Source organism: Phragmites australis, chromosome 2 (genome assembly GCF_958298935.1).
Source record: "Phragmites australis chromosome 2, lpPhrAust1.1, whole genome shotgun sequence".
In the NCBI taxonomy this organism is placed as follows: domain Eukaryota; kingdom Viridiplantae; phylum Streptophyta; class Magnoliopsida; order Poales; family Poaceae; genus Phragmites; species Phragmites australis.
In genome coordinates this window covers 2,819,512-2,836,986 of record NC_084922.1, presented here as the reverse complement: position 1 = coordinate 2,836,986, position 17,475 = coordinate 2,819,512, and the positions used below count along the sequence as shown (strand labels likewise).

Here is a 17,475-nt window from a genome sequence, read left to right as displayed (position 1 = left end):
AAATGAATTCTTGATAGCTCCTTTTATAGAGGATGAACTTCGACAGGCTATTTTCTAAATGGAACATAACAAAGCCCTTGGTCCTGATGGTTTTCCTATTGAATTTTATTAGGTTTTTTGATGTAATTAAGGTCGATTTAATGGCTTTGTTTACCGATTTCCATCAAGGCTTACTACCACTGTTTAGCCTTAACTTTGGAGTAATTACTTTACTTCCAAAGTTGGATACTGCCTCACGAATACAAGAATATGGTCCCATATGCTTGCTTAATGTCAGCTTTAAAATATTTACTAAAGTTGGCACTAATAGGATAAGTGGGGTGGCAGAACATGTGATACGTCTAACACAGATTGCATTCATGCCTGGTCAAAATATTATGGAAGGAGACATAATCCTATATGAGATCATCCATGAGTTGCACAAGAAACATCTAAATAGAGTAATATTGAAGATTGACTTCGAGACGTCCTATGATAAAGTCAAATGGTCATTTCTGTACCAGACTCTAAGAATAAAGGGATTTTCAGGTAAGTGGTGCCAATGGATCCAAAATTTTGTATCTGGCAGGAGTGTAGGTATTAAAGTCAATGATGACATTGGACCTTACTTTCGAACCCACAAAGGTTTACGACAAGGTGACCCATTTTTCTCTCATCCTCTTTGATATTGTGGTAGATATATTGGCAATTATAATAGCCAAAGAAAAGATGGTGGGCAGATTAAAGGAGTTGTACCTCATGGCCTCCGCTGCCCCTCCCCACCTCCCTACCGCCACCCCTCTACGGCCTCCCCGCCTGACCGCCGCCTATCCCCTACCTCCCCGCCTGGCCCACCTCCATGGCCTTCCAGCCTAGGCAACCCGCCTCCCTGCTGGGCAGCCCCGGCTGCCTCCCTGCCACCCCTCCCTGGCGGCCCGGCCTCCCCACCCATCCGCCCCTCTACCGCAGTGAGACGAGCTTAGCAAGGCTCTCCGACCCGACGGACACCTGAAACCTGACGGGCACTTAGCGTGCGCGGGTGCGGATCCCAAATTTTGTCCGTTTGCTATTTTGGGTTCAAATCTTGTTAAGACTTTCGGGTTTCGAATTGGGTGTGGTTTTGCTCCATCCGGACCCGACCCGACCCGTTGCAATCCCTAAACACTCTCTTTACTTAAGCACATAGTATTATTCATGCCCTTACCTAACAAGGCTCTACTGTGCAAACTGGTCAGTAAACTCTTAATGGACACAGAGGAATATTGCTTTAGATGGTTGAGTAAAATGTATCTTACCAATGACATCCCTCATTCATGTTCACGATCGGCTACACCGGTTTGGCGCATGATTCAGGAACACATTGAGACTGTACAGTTTTCGACAAAATGCAGGTTATGCTTGGGGACTAAAATTGCCTTCTGGATTGACAAATGGACTGACTTGGGACGTCTATCGATTTTATTCCCAACTCTCTACACTTTTGCACTTGATCAAGAATGTACGGTGGCCTCTCAACACAATGGACAAACTTGGAATATCGATCTACAGCCAAATCTATCCGCAACGGCAATAGGAGAACTGCAACAGCTCATAACGATCCTACAAGGAGTAGCGCCGGACCTGAATGCTAAGGACAGTCGTTGCCTCATCAACCAAACACAAGAACCAAGAATAGCACACTTCTATCAGCTTCTATCCTTGCGAGGCGGACAATGGCCCGCTCATGATTTCATCCGGAATTACACGGTCCCTAAGAAACAGCGTTGTGAGCTTGCAAATCGAGTATGGGACACGATCAACTTGACTTCAACAGCACTACAAGCCGCGACCGCACTTCAGTTCGTTGAGGAAGCACATTCGGCCGTCCCAGCAGAATTGCGGCGAACTTGGCCAATTTGCTTTGCAGCCTATGCACATGAGCTATGGCTTGCTCGCAATGCAAGAATTTTCGGAGCCAGATCTCTGACAACTTCAGAGTTTTTCGCAAACATCAAAGAATCCATTACGCTCTGGAGCTCACGAGCGATAGAGTTGACTATGGATGGTACCTTACTTTGGGGAACGAAGTTTGCGTAATTTTTCTACGCTTTTTGTTGTTGTTTTTCTTCTTCTTTTCCGTCTCTTTTCTGTCTTTGGCTTTTGCTGGCCTTTTTTCCTTTTTTTTTGGTTTTCCTTTGTGAGTGGCTCTTATCGCTTTGCGATTATCAATGAATACATAAGGTAGAGAATCCTCTACCTTTTGCCTCAAAAAAGAAGGTTGCAAAAACTCGCCCATCTATGCCATCGTCGTCGGTTGCAAAAACTCCGACACGGGGACCTCGGCCCATGGCAGTCTTGACCTCTTGGCTGCTCGTGCTATGCGCCTGTGCTTGCGCTCGGTTGGTTTGTACATGGGTCAATGCCTGTGCAGCTGTGCTCGTGCTCGTGCTTTGTGCTAGTTTGGTTTGGAACTTTGGATATGCTCTGTCCCTGTCCAGTTGTCCTCGTGGTTGTGCTCTGTTGGATACAGATGAACTGAGGAAGAAGGAAGGAAAGAAGGCAAAGGGTTAGAGAAGGAAGAAGGGGTATTGGCTTGGTTACGGGTTGATCTGTCGACAATGGCATATAAGGGTAAAGTTTTTCAACCCGATGGTCTATATCGGATAAGCCATTTTGCGGTGATTGATTAGGGGAATTTGTAGTGGTATAGAAAGATTTATCTCTAACTACATAGCAAAATATGGTGTGGACAAATCTAGAACGAAATTCAAACTCTAGCTAGTTGATACCTTTGTAAGGTCTTGTTTAGACATAGTTTCAGATTCAAGATACATACTGAATCTGAAATTTATATAATAAAATAAAATGATTTAAATATTTATTTTTTTTAATTAGAATAAAAATTAGATGACTCAACTAAATACTTTCAATCAACTCACAGTTTTAGATTCTAAATTTTTTAGAGCTCATATTCAACTCCAAAATCTCTAAGATCCAGATCTATACCAAATTACCCCTAAGTTTGAACCTTTATGTTCATCCATTGCAGTCATAAACGATGCATAAGTCTTTATCTAAGGAAGATTTCCTAGATGCTTTTTTCTTGTCAAAATCACCGCGTAGCATGTTCTCAGCAAATAAAATTGCTCTGATTACTATTCTCGGAAGTTTCAAATCATTTGTTTAGAGTTGCACTGCTTGGCATCATTAACAACGGCAGTGTACAAGTATTTTGTGGGGGAAAGAATAGTAGTAGTTCTTGACCTGCCTCTCCAAGCCAACCGGTGAGCAGTCCAGTGGCACCGTACGACACATGTGCCTTGCAACCAATAGAATCAAGGAGCATTACCCTTGATTCCTGCCACACATTCCCACTCGGAACTTCCCTTCCCTTCCTGTCATCCTGTGAGCCAGCACGAACAACAAACTGGCAAATCATCCAATACTTTTATCGATTTTGCTATCTGCATTCATCGAATTTTAGAGCTTGTTTGACAGATCTTCTGCTACAAAAATTAGTAGAGTAGGGTATAAAAAATTATAGATTATTGGAGCTAAAAGTACACTAATAATGTTAGAATGAGTTATATTATTTGCATTCTAAACTAAAAATAAATATTTAAACTATTTTATATTAACCCATAAATATCAGATGTAAAGTAAAGCTAAAAGCTAAAGTCCTTCCCGACAGAGGTCCCGTTTGGATAAGCTATAGCTTTAGAGATTCTAACTAGTTAAGGAAACGGTTGTGTCTGTTAAATTTTAGTTGTTAATTTTTAAAATAAACTTTTAGCTTCTCAGCAAAAAAACTAGAAAAACTCATCTCATCCTATTTCTCAATTTCTAATTTATTTTAGCTACAACCGTTTTCTCCCTAAATAAAAGCCACAAAAACTAGAACTAAAATTTAGTCGTTCAGATAGTTTCTGATTTTTTTAGAAAAATCAGAAAAAAAGTCAAACCCCATATGAGAAGATTACCGCAAGTACTCGAAGCTCTATGTCTCTATTACGTCAGCAGGGTTACCTTGTACAGTGCAGCAGCTGAAGCTAAGCCCCAGTTCTGCGATAACGAGGAACCCGAGCAGCGAAATCGGTCCAATCCCCGGGAAAATCACGCAAGCTGCCAAAATCTCTCGTCCGTTTCGCCCGCGCCGCCCGAAAGGCGGCAGCTGACGCTCCAAAGCCACCACCAGCCGGCGGCCCCCGCTACAAAAACAGGGGGGCTTGCTGCGCGAGTAGCTGCTGAGCCAGCTTCGAGGAGCGAGGGAGAGAGGATAGCCATGTCGGCGGCGGTGGAGGGGGTGAGGCACCGGACGGTGGAGGCGAACGGGGTGCGGCTGCACGTGGCGGAGGCGGGGCCCGAGGCCGGCGCCGCGGTGCTGCTCGTGCACGGCTTCCCGGACCTCTGGTACGGGTGGCGCCACCAGATGGCCGCTCTGGCGGCGCGAGGCTACCGCGCCGTGGCGCCCGACCTCCGAGGCTACGGCGACTCCGGCGCGCCGCCCGACGCGTCCAGCTACACCACCTTCCACGTCGTTGGGGACCTCGTCGCCCTCATCGCCGACCTCGGCCAGCCCCAGGTTTTAATTTTGTAACAGCAATCCGTCCGCACGCCGATCAATCTCTTGCACCCACCTTCGAATTTATAAACCACTTGGCGTTGATTATTATTTTTGGATTGGATGCTCTGCTCGCGGGGGTCGCGCGGCGGCAGGTGTTCGTGGTGGGGCACGACTGGGGCGCGATCGTGGCGTGGCAGCTGTGCCTGCTCCGGCCGGACCTGGTGCGGGCGCTCGTAAACCTCAGCGTGGTGTACCACCCGCGGCGGCCCGAGAGGAGCCCGCTCCAGACCATCAGAGCCGCGTGCGGCGACGACCACTACGTGTGCCGCTTCCAGGTAGCAAGCGCTATACTCCTGTTCCGATTGTAACCAGGCAAAATCATTGTTGTTCATGAGTCATGAATAATCATGATCTGTCCTGGCAACATGAAATGTACAAGGTTCTTTTGTTGAACGAAAATATACGAGGTTTTGGACTGGTCCAGTCCTTCCGTTAGGCAGAATTGTTGGACAGTTGCTGGAATTATTAATTGGTGCTTACCTAGAACATTTCCGGCGAGTGGCTAACAAGCATCCAAAGACCAGAATTGTTGTATCCAGATAAGGATGGGGACGTGGCTGGTAGCTAGACATTGTTAGTAAATCGTTTGATAAGATCTAAAGTTCTGTAATATATGGACATATTACCAAGTTTCGGAGTGCCTAAACCATTGTTTCTTGGAAGCTACCATGCCTTTTTTAGAGCTCTATCCACTGAAGAGCTGCACGTATGTTCATATAGGTACTCTGTAAACTGTAAGCACCAATAATTTGAGCCTTGAAGCAGCTCTTTGCAGGGCTGAAAAATTTAACAATTCAGAGTATTATTTCAGCTACTTCTATTATCTTGGTCTTGAAGAAAGTTAAGGATTATTGATTGTTATCTTCGTTGCCAATATCTTGAAATTATCACCTTCCTTTTATGCTTTCGAGAATAGGATTCAGCAGTTCCCTATTCCCAACTCAGGCGGAGAAAGCTGCGGTAGTATGGATTCAGGATGTTCAGTCTTGATATGATACTTTGTGCATACCTATATTTCTTTAGACATTGTTTATCTGAAAGATTGCACATTCGAATTACATAAGGTTGCATGCAGGAACCTGGACTGGCTGAAGCTGAGTTCGCTAGATATGACATGAAGTATCAGTTTAAGAAAATTTTTGGAATGCGCGAGCCAACTCCTCTGATTCTATCCAAGGACACGTACTTCTTTGAATCTCTTGACTCAGACGGCTCTTGCCCTGCATGGCTGTCAGAGGAAGATATTTCCTACTATGCGGACAAATTTGAGAAGACAGGTTTCACAGGAGGATTTAACTACTACAGATGCATGGACCTGTATGTCACAATTTACTTGTTATTTACTGTTGTTTATTGTTTAATGCTTTGAACTGTTTTAATTGATGTGATTCTGTTGTCCGTATCTTTATGGTTTTGAGTTCACATCTAAGGAGGGGAAATCGCCTCTTAAATGTTTGTCATAGCTTAAGTAGGAGAAAATTATTGGTAGATTTACTGAAACATTTTCACTTTAACATCAGTAAGTTGATATAAATGACCGAGTTAGATTTCAATCGGTGCCGACGCCATTTCAAAATTTACATATGAAGACTTCGACCAAATTTGACAAAGTCATATATGTGGTATGATTCGGTGTTTTTGTGTTCATGCAGGAACTGGGAGCTCTCTGCACCATGGACTGGAGCTCCAATAAAAGTTCCGACGAAATTCATAGTTGGGGATCTGGATCTTTTATACAACACACCGGGGGAACAAGACTACATCCACAAGGGTGGCTTCAAGGCAAGCGTGCCCAATCTGGAGGACGTGGTTGTCATGGAGGGAGTGAGCCACTTCATCAACCAGGAGAAACCTAACGAGGTCTCCGATCACATCTGCAAGTTCTTTAGCAAGTTCTGATATATATGTAAGCAAAATCTTAAGGAGCCTATGTGCTTCCGAGCTATTTATATGTCGAATAGGGCTGCGAGTGTCACCGTACTAATATGATCTAAATAAAGTTATCATCTATCTTTCAGAGCAACTAGGGCAGTTGCCCTAGTCCTAGGTCCCTAAATCCATGCAAACTTCATAAAAAATTGGAAAATTCTAATATACAAAGAATTTACTTCTAGAACATGGCAATCTTGCCCTAGGCTTGAAATATTTGGAGTTCTACCCCTACATGCAAGATCACATAACAATAGAGGTACGATATTTATTGACAAGGTTCGGCAAAAAACCCTACATCCTAAGGATATAACTGCGGACGCTCTTTCCAAAATTGCAACACTGGCCGCTTGGGGTCCAGCTGACCGCTAGCACCCCGCGTGCCTGTTGTGAAATCCGAAATGTCGTTGTTCTACCCGTTACAACAGGGGTCCTCTTGTTTTATAAGTGGTCTGGTTACAAAGTCCAACTCTAACTTCATCGTATGTCGTTAAATACAACTTTAAATTCAACACGTAACCTTTCTCATACAATATTCGACAAATATTCAATATAGCAGATGTATGCAAGCCAGGCCCTGGACATCGTCAGCTGTTTTTCCTTGTTTTTGGTTACGAGAACTTAAGCTCCTTGGCAAATGAACATCAACAGATTACGAAGTCGCAGAGTGCGTAAGGATCCTGGTAAAAGCATTGTTTTGTTTTTTGGATGATAGCCATCAAAAATCAAATTATGTTCTTTCTCTCTCCGAGTAGAATTCGGAGGATTCGAACTTCTAGGTCGGTTCTCACACGCTTCTTTTTCGCACTGGAGCAAAGTGTACACCAGTCAGTGTGGCACTAGGCAGTGACGATGTTTGGAGAGATTTGTTGCCCTGCCCCCTGAAAACCCATATTTCAGTGTTAACCTGCGGAAGGAAGGAATATATGCGTCTATCAACATATATGGCTTGCTTGCCTGCCGCTTTGCAAGGCCAGAGCAGCAGAGCTTCAATGGAATTTTCAGCAGTTGGAGGACCATCCATTTTTTCTTTTTCTTGTTTTATTCCTCTTCTTTAAAGAAAAAAAGAAAAACGAAGGAGAAACATCGTTCGAGGGCTAGCAAACTTCTTCTCTGTGCTAGTCATAGTCAGCACATCTTTGCTGTTTCACGCGACACAACATATTTTGGTCAAGATTGTCTGTGATCTTTTGAGCTCAAAATCTTCTGGAACACCAAATAAAAACAGCCAGCAGAAATTTAATAATAGATTTTGCCATGTTTAATTTTCTCATTCATGTAATGATTTATTATCCTCTAAACTCAGATTGTTGCTGAAATTTGTAATAAGGATCAGGTTGCGTGTATTGAAAAATAAGAGGATGGAATGAAGTTTTCATTATCTAAAAAATAAAAACAGCCCGCAGCTTCTAGGCAGATCAGGTCCTTCTTTTTAAATTTTTGGTTCTTTAAATAGCGTCTGCTTCAACAGCATGTCAGCTGTACATGACTTGATGAGTCGTAGGCCTCGTAGCCGCCTGGTTGAAAGGGAAACCAGCGCGGCCAATCCCTGCCGTGGCGGCGTCTCCGGTGTTGACCCTCTACTTGGACAGTTGGACCTCTGCCTTCCATGGCTTAAAATTTCTGGAGACGCTGCGAAATCTTTGCATCCAACCTCTAGTCAGCTCGTCAATGAGCAGCGTGATTGCTTGCACCCAGGCTTCCGATAACGGAGGACGAAGCAATGGACGTCTTGGTCACCGCGGTGACCAGCGACCTCATCGGCCGGTGCGTCTCCTTCCTCATCGCCAGGTACCAGAAGCACGCCACCGTCAGCAACCTGGCGAGGCTGCACCGGCTGCTCCTGCGAGCCCGCACCGTGGTCGAGGAGGCCGAGGCGCGGCACGTCACCAACCGCGGGATGCTCTCGCAGCTCGACCGGCTCAGGGAGGACATGTACCGGGGCTACTACGTCCTCGACGCCTTCCAGAGGCGCGCCGCCATCAGTACAAGAAGGCGAGTCGTCGCGGCGCACCGGTCCTCCTCGTCCACCTTGTCGTCCTTGTCCTTCGACGCGACCACCGACGGCGGCGAAGGCACAGTAGCCGTGAGCAGATACGGGATGAGGAAGCTGCAGGACGTCGTCGACAGCTTGGAAGCCGCGATCGGCGACATGAAGGAGTTCGTCGTGTTCCTGAGCAGCTACCCTCGCGTCGTGCGCCAGCCGTACAGCACGCACCTGTACATGGGGAGGTGCATGCTTGGCCGGCACAGGGAGAAGGAGAGGGTCGTCGAGTTCTTGCTGCAGCCATGCTCGCTCCCCGGCGTCCTACCAATCACCGGCCCGCCTGAGGTCGGGAAGAAGACTCTCGTCGAGCATGTCTGTACCGACGAGAGGGTGCGCAGGCGCTTCCCCCTGATCACGCATCTCTGTGGCGATGATCTTGGAGACGGTGAATATCTTCTGAGTCCTGAGCACCGGGAACATGTTCCCGGCAAGGGATCACTGATCATAGTCGAGTTCGCCGGCGAGCCGGATGAGGCGGCATGGAGGAGGTTCTACTCCTCCATCAGCAAGACCGATGGCTCGAGCAAGATCATCGCCATCAGCAGAACGGAGCAGGTCTCGACTCTAGGAACAGAGCAAGCACTGAGGTTGGAGACCTTGCATAAAGAAGAGTACTGGCACTTCTTCAAGGTCCTCGCCTTCGGCAGTGCCGACCCGGCGGACCACCCGAAGCTGGTGTCCATCGCCATGGGCATGGTGGAGGAGATGAAAGGGTCGTTCATGGCCTTGAACATCCTCTCCTCGCTGATGCACTCCAGCATGGACGCGCGGTTCTGGCGCCGCGTGCTGGAGGTGCTCAGGCACGGCGTGCGCGCCAACTACACCGCCTTCGGCGAGCACCCGAGCCGGCTGCCCGCCAGCAGCCGGCTCGCCTACCTCTGCGGCGCGGCCGAGGACGCGCCACTCTGCCTGTACTACGATTGGTGCAAACAGGTGGGGGCGTGGCGCCCGGGCCCCGCGCAGAGCAACGAGCTCCCCAAGGTGACGCTGCAGGACGTGCTCGATGGCAGCGTCGTGCCCCGCGGCGAGGACAAGATGGGCGTGCTGGTCTGGAAGTCCCCGATACCGCCGTACTACAACTACGTCGCGAACTGCGCCGTGGAGAAGGAGAGGCCGGCGACGACGGGGAGTTGGTACCTTAAGAGGAAGAGATTGCAGCAGCAAGAGAATACATAGACGTAGTACCTGTCAGAAGGAATCGATCTAAGCTCTCACACGAGCGAGTCGAACACTGCTGTTTTGGTGCTGCGAAGCGGCAGCATTTTCCGTTGTTCATTGAACCATAAAAAGCAAAGCAAATACATGGCCTGAACGGCCTCCTACTTATGCGCGCCACCGCTTGTTCCCACGACGCATTCCTATGCCTCCCGAACGGTGCGCGCACGACACACCGGCTCCGTGCGAACTCAGCGCACATCAAGTCGTGACCCAGCGCATGACCAGGAGACGATCATGCACCTTGACCAAGCAAACATCTAATGCAAAACAAATCCAGAAAGCAAACTACACTAGACTTAGAACAGGCAAATAATTCACTGCCCTAAGTTTGGCTGTGATTATTTGATCTTCACAAGCCCAATCTTTGCCCGAAGTTCCTGAAACTTAGCGCGCCCAAGCGCTTTCGTGAAGATGTCGCTGAGCTGCTCATTGGTTCCGACAAACTCGACATTGATCAATCCCTTCTCAGCACACTCCCGTATGTAGTGGTACTTGGTGTCGATGTGCTTGCTCCATTCGTGATGCACGAGATTCTTGATGAGTGAAAACGTGGACTTGTTGTCCACCTTCAGAGTCGGCGCTGCAAGCTCAGAGCAAGCCATGTCTGCCAAGAGCCTCGCGAGCCAAACTCCCTGACAGGCTGTTGAAGCCGCAGATATATATTTCGCCTCGCAAGATGATAGAACCAGCACCCTCTGCTTGCATGACTGCCAGGTGACGGGGCTCCCGGCGAGGAAGTAAATGGCACCCTAGGTGATTTTCCTGTCGTCTGTGTCGCCGGCCATGTCACTGTCGCTGAAACCCTCCAGATACGACCGTGCTCCTTTCTTCTCATAGAGCCAGCACCCTCTGCTTGCATGACTGTTAGGTGACGGGGCTCCCGGCGAGGAAGTAAGTGGCACCCTAGGTGATTTTCCTATCGTCTGTGTTGCCGGCCATGTCGCTGTCGCTGAAACCCTCCAAATACGACCGTGCTCCTTTCTTCTCTGCTGGCGGATACTGAATTCCCTAGCTTCTTGTGCCTGCAACATATCGCAAAATGCGCTTCACAACGAGGTGATCTTCGTGCGGCGATTCCATGAATCGGCTGACATACCCAACCGAGTAAGCCAGGTCAGGCCGCGTGTGCACCAGATACCAAAGGCTCCCGACTAAGCTACAGTAGTGAGTGGCATCGACCTGCTGTGACAAGCTGATCTTGCTGAGCTTCAATCGGGCTTCCATGGGCGTTTGAGCAGGATTGCTCTCTGACAGCCTCGCCTTCTCCACGATCTTGGTGGTGTACGCAGTTTGGCAGAGCTTCATCCCCTCCAGACCTTGATGAACTTCAATGCCGACATAGTACCTGAGTGCCCCGAGGTCACTCATGCTAAACTGGTCCTTCATCTCGGCCTTGAACACGTCGATGTCGCCGCAGTTGTCGCCCGTGATGATCAAGTTGTCGACGTACACACCGACGATCAGTCGATTGCCGCTGCCACCGCGGGTGTACACACCATGCTCAGAGCTGCTCCGACAGAAGCTGAGTTACAGCAGCGTAGCATCAAGCTTGGCGTTCCAGGCGCACGGCGCTCGCCGGAGCCCATAAAGGGCCTTGTGCAGCTGAAGCACCTTGGACTTGTTGCTATGACCGATGAAACCGGGCGGCTGAGCTACGTAGACTTCCTTCTCGAGATCACCATTGAGGAACACCGATTTTACGTCCATATGATGAACTTCCCAGGAGTTGTGCGCAACGATGGCGAGCAGCAACCTCACGGACTCCAGACGAGCGACGGGAGCAAAGACTTCATCAAAGTCGATCCCCTGTTGCTGGACATATCCCTTGGCGACGAGCCGGGCCTTGCACTTCACCACTGCTCCTCGCTCATCTCGCTTCACTTTATACACCCACTTCAAGCCAATGGCTCGGCTACCTGCAGGAAAATCAATGAGCGACCATGTGTTATTGTTGATGATCGAGTTCATCTTCTCTTGCATCGCCCTTCTCCAGTTCTCATCCTTCTCGGCCTCTGCTAGCGACTTGGGCTCCTCCACGCTGACAGCGTGCAACTCGTTGAATTCGAGCTGTCGCGGCGCGTACCCTGGTGGCGAGGCTGGTCCCAGAATGTTGTCGAGGGTGCGGTACCGAGGCGCAACATCTCCGTCGGCATCTGTGTCAAGGCCCAAGTCATGTGTTGGCGGGGTGGCATGTTCGACGGTGGTCGGTGCCGCTGGAGTCTCTGCTGGTGGTGAAGGCGATGGTATCGTCATCGCAGTTGAAGGTGGCGAGGGAGTCGCGATGGGAGCGATTGTGGTCGTAGTGACCACGTGCTTAACCGTGGAAGGTTCCGCCATGAATTCTGGCATCGTGTCGTTCTCCTCTCAACTCCACTGGGTGCTCTCGTCGAACACCATGTCGCACGACACGTGCACGCTATTGCCGACTGGATCATAGAGTCTGTACGCCTTGGATCCCTGCTCATATCCCAGGAATACCATGGGAGAGCTACGATCCTCCAGTTTCTTGATATGCTGCTCGGTTCACTTGACATAGGCCACGCATCCGAATGTGTGTAGGAAATGCACAGCTGGACGCACGTCGTACCAGGCTTCATACGGTGTCTTCCCGTCCAAGCTTTTCGTTGGTGACCTGTTAAGAAGGAAGACAACAGTGGTGACGGCCTCTCCCCAGAATCGTCTGGGGACTCCCTTCGCGCGCATCATGCTCCGTGCAGTAGCAATGATCGATTGGTTCTGACCAGGTTCAGAAAAGTTTCTGGATTTGGCCACCACTCAAAAAGACTCAATAAACCTCAACAACCCCATTCTGCTGAGGGGAGTATAGAGTCGTGAGTTGCCGCTGCACACCACGGCCGGCGCAGTACTCGCCGAATTCGATCGACATGAACTCGCCTCCACGGTCAGTGCACAGCGCTCTGAGCTTGTGTCCACTCTCCAATTCAGCGCGTGCCTGAAACAGCTTGATTGCCGATGCTGCCTCATCCTTGGTCTTGATGAGCATGAGCCACATGAACCGGCTCATGTCATCCACCAGCAGCAGGAAGTGTCGCTTCCCGTCGGGAGTGACAGGCTTGATCGGCCCGCAGAGATCACCGTGGATCAGCTCGAGCACGTCCTCCGCTCAAAATTTGGAATGAGTGGGGAACACAGTGCATCGTTGCTTGCCCACAATGCACACTTCGCAGACATAGTCGACATGATTCAGCAATGGCAACCTACACACCATCTCCTGACGCGCGAGTTGACGCAATGCCTGGAATTTCAAATGACCATACCGCACGTGCACCGCCATGCTGACTCGCTATACCGCGCAGCTAGGCAGACTGGCTTGGTGATGTCGAGCTCCAGGATGTAAAGTCGGCTGGGAGATTGTCGCACCCGCGCGAGTAGCCGCTGTTGCGTGTCGAGGATGCGTAGTGTCCCATGCTCGATGTCCCCCTTGCACCTTGTTTCGTCCAATTGGCCGAGGTTGATCATGTTCACCGTCAGACGCGGGATGTAGTAGACTCCAGTGAGGGCACGGTGTTCACCAGGGTGGCAGGCAAAAAGAACCGTGTCGCGTCCCTCAATCTCCACCACTGAGTTGTCGCCAAACCTCACCGACCCGCGCACACCCGTGTCAAGCTCAGCGAAGGCCGTTCAGGAACCTGTCATGTGGTTAGTTGCCCCGGTGTCCAGGACCCAACGCCTATGGCCGCGATCCTCCTTCTCGCCGAGCTGGGCGAAAACCTTGCCCTCATGCACGGTCACACGAATGCGCGAGGATGAAGTGCGAGTTCTTGCACCCACACTGGGTTGGGTAGCGGAGAGTCGATGATCTCTGCCGTCACTGTCACCATGAGAAGCGTTGTCTCCTCATCCTCGCCTTGCGTCAGATGGGCCTGCTCCTTCTTGCCTTTCGAGCGGCAGTCTTTGGCCCAGTGACCCATACGGCCGCAGTTGCGGTAGCATTCTCTGGGCTCGCCGTGGCTGTTATCCTTTCCCCCTGAGGTCTTGGCATCGCGTGATCTGCGCCCTCATCCGCCGCGTTCACCGCGATGACGGTTTGAGCCGCCTGCGCTACCATTGCTGCCCCGGCTTCCGTCACTCTCACGCTTGCGAAGCCGGGCCTACCACTCTTCCTCCATAAGGAATAGACGTCGGCTGATGTCGACACAACCTTCGCCGCCGGAATTGCGCAGACTGCGCTGCTCAACGGCGCGGAGCCTCTCGGTCACCTCCTCGATAAAGAGTTGGTTAACATCTAGCAGCATCTCAATCGAGATGGCTACTTGTGAGAGACGATCGGGAACGACCTGCAAAAACTTCTTCAGAACCTCAACATCAGAGATGTTGTCTCCCAGTACGGGGAGACTGTTGGCGAGGCCGCTGATCCGCATCGAGAAGTCATCCACCGTCTCGGCATTCTTGAACATAATCGCATCGAACTCCTGGCGCAGCTGCTGGGCATTGGCCTCGCGGATGCGCTATACTCTGACACGCATCGTCTTGATGGCTTCCCATGCCTCCCGCGCCGTATTCTTGACTGCCATGGACGCCAGCATGTCGGCGGGCACCGCGCGCAAAATCGCAGCGAGTGCTAGCTGATCCTTACGGAAGTCGACCTCTTCTTCGTCGTCAGGCTCCACCGCATCCCATAGGCCTTGCGCCTGGAGATTCACCCGCATCACAAGAGCCCACTCTTGATAGTTTGTGCGGGTGAGCGTGGGGTAGACGATGGAGCCGGTTGCCTCCTTGACCACTCACTCGACGATGACCTGGCGCTCGCCACCACCACGCCCGCGGGGATGGCGCACCGGAGAGCATGGTCGGTGTTGTTGAGGACACTGCGGCGGCGGCGGGCTAGCCATAGCTCCCAGGGATGTCACCTTCAGCTCTGGTACCAACTGTCAGAATGAATCGATCTAAGCTCTCACATGAGCGAGTCGAACACTGCTATTTTGGTGCTGCAAAGCGGCAGCATTTTCCGTTGTTCATTAATAAACCTTAAAAAGCAAAGCAAATACATGGCCTGAACGGCCTCCTACTTATGCGCGCCACTGCTAGTTCCCACGACGCATTCCTATGCCTCCCGAACGGCGCGCTCATGACACACCGGCTCTGCACGAACTCAGCGCACGTCAAGCCGTGACCCAGCGCGTGACCAGAAGACAATTATGCACCTTGACCAAGCAAACATCTAATGCAAAACAAATCCAGAAAGCAAACTACGCTAGACTTAGAACAGGCTAATAGTACTATGTTCTTGTACAGAGCTGAGTTTTCTACTAGTTGCATTTGTGGTAATGCGTCCTTTTTCAGAAGCGGATAGTCTGGAGTATTATTTTTTTCTCGAGAAATTGTTGTAGTTCCAGTCCTAGCGTCTATAAATTATGGATCTGTTTATCTCTCAATTGAGCATTTTTGTGCCCGAGAACACGTGGTTTGTGCATCATTAGATCTAGATCGAACGCATGGCGTCGCCCTCCTTGCTTCCTTCTTTCCTCGACCCCCTGCCCATTCTGCCGACACAGCCTCAGGTGAGACCCTACAGCCCTCTCTGGCTGGCCCCACCTACCGCCCTCCTGCTGACATGTGGTTTTAGTGGCGTCCTCGTAGCCCGCCATATCGTCATCCACCACTTATTCAGCTGTCACTCTGGCTTCCCTCTAAGCCTAAGACTAGGTGAATCTCGGATAAATCTGAACCCCTAATCTAAGGTTCCCTCTTGACCGAAGAAGAAGAGCTAGTCTATCGGAGCACGAATAATAAGGTAGATCAAATGGTCCAAAAATCGTGTGCTCACCCTAAGACACTCGATTGTGTTTTAGTTTTCCCATAAATTATCTGTATTCCAAAGGTGTTTGTGTCCTCGTGCTCACTGTAGAAACTAGCACACGTAGTTTGAGAGCACGTGCCTTGCGTTAGGCAACTGAAATCTCCTTTGCTTATATTCGATGAAAGTTTTTAGCACGCTGGTGAGGTTAGCAATGAGGTTTGTGGTTCAGGGAGGGGATTTGGGAGGTTCCCTTCATCGCCAAGCTTAGAGGATCTCCTGCGAAGGTAGGCACACCTGGAGGAGGTGGGTGGCGAGCGTGGCGGTGGGGATATTGCTAGCCGCGGGTGGCAGTGAATAGCCGATGGTCCAGGCCGAGGCGAGGGCAAGTAGAGAGGTAGGTTAATGTGACGTCGGGCGGTGGGTGCCGATCTAATGGTGGGGATGTTGCGAGGGACGAGACGAGGGTGGGGGTGGGGAGCATGTTGCGACATGAAAGAATGGAATGTCCTAAGAGGAGGGTAACTTGAACACTAATTAAAACTGCTTCTACTGCGTACTAAAACAAGTAGCAACCTTATACTAAAAGAAATATAATATAACTATGCTAACAAGCTGGAGCAAGGCAATTAAAAAACCAAGCAAAGACACTAAACAAGTTGTGTAATTAAAAGCTTGCAAGAGGGTAAATGCTCAAAGTAAATACATGGATAATAGAACACCGATTTTTTTTCAAGATATCAAGAAATTAGCACTTCTCCTAGTTTTTATTGGAGCATCAACTAAGGATACCGCTCCCCCTTGAGTCACCAAGACTCAAGCGCTCCCTCATGATTGTCACTTTCTCTATTTCTGAACTGACGAGCATCAAACCAAACACATCGCTCTTTTCGGGACTCCTACAAAAACTCTAAGAGCTCACCGAGACACCTTCAATCACTAAAGATCGGGTAGGTGTTTACAACCACTAAGAGTAACAAGCCAATAGCTTCACTTGACTAAGATCAAATCTAAACTACAACTGTATACACACTTATCATTCTCTAAGCACTAATGATATCCTTAATCTTCCAATTAGAGATTTTGCAAATCATTTAAGCGCTCTCTCTTACTTTTTAATGATACACACAGTGTATAAGCTCATCTGGGTTGCAAGAGATTAATATAAGACCAAGTGATGAGGTATTTATAGGCTAAAGGTCCAAATTTAACTGTTGCCTAACCACCCATGTTTTTTTTAACATCGGATAATTCAGTGTACACCTTCTCACACATACTGAACCATCCGGTGTGTACAAATTTTAAAACCTACATTGCCAGCTGTCACTAGTCATTGATCCTCCGGTGTAAGCATCCGGTGGTGCATTCTTTTTCACATCGGACAATCCGGTGAGTTAATCTTCCGACTTCAACAGTTGCAACCTTCTCTAAAAGAAATACTTCAGTGTGCATATTGGTCTATCACCAGATCATCCGGTGAGTAGAACCACTTCAAACAACATGTTACACTCTTTTCTAGAAAAAAGATACTCAGATGATGCTATCTCACAGATCATCGGGCCATCCGGTAACTTCAAAACATTTTTTCACTAGTTCCGTAAAATACTCCTACGTTCTCACCATCCGATGTTACACTTCATCTTTTTTCGGACATGTGTCCCAAAGAAAAGCTCCGATAATTTCAACTAAATGATTATCGGACCATCTGGTTTACTCATAGTTTTCTAACTTGAGAAAAAAAAAATGCTCTGGTGAGTTCAACTAATTGATCGCTAGACCTTCCGTTGAGAATATTTTTCTCTGAGCTCGTCCAATTCAAAAAATTTATTTCTAACTTCTTGATATCTTAATCATAGACTTCTTTGAGCTATCTAGTGCTAGAATTTCACAAGTGTGCATCCAACTGAGTCTAAACTAACCTAAGTTAAGCTACTATTCTTA

At 49.0% G+C, this 17,475-nt stretch overlaps 2 protein-coding genes across 2 annotated transcripts; both read left to right on the top strand.

The window, feature by feature from the left end:
- The first annotated feature begins 3,957 nt into the window (after nt 1-3,957).
- Nucleotides 3,958-6,599, top strand: LOC133893909 (uncharacterized). The gene is made up of 4 exons (XM_062334821.1): nt 3,958-4,540; nt 4,675-4,857; nt 5,658-5,899; nt 6,235-6,599. The coding sequence occupies exons 1-4, from the start codon at nt 4,241-4,243 to the stop codon at nt 6,479-6,481; spliced, it is 972 nt and encodes a 323-aa protein (XP_062190805.1). The 5' UTR covers nt 3,958-4,240; the 3' UTR covers nt 6,482-6,599.
- A 1,635-nt stretch (nt 6,600-8,234) lies between these two features.
- LOC133910296 (uncharacterized) lies at nt 8,235-9,734 on the top strand. Its single transcript, XM_062352803.1, has one exon. It carries the CDS (start codon nt 8,235-8,237, stop codon nt 9,732-9,734), a length of 1,500 nt encoding a protein of 499 aa, XP_062208787.1.
- Nucleotides 9,735-17,475: the final 7,741 nt, after the last annotated feature.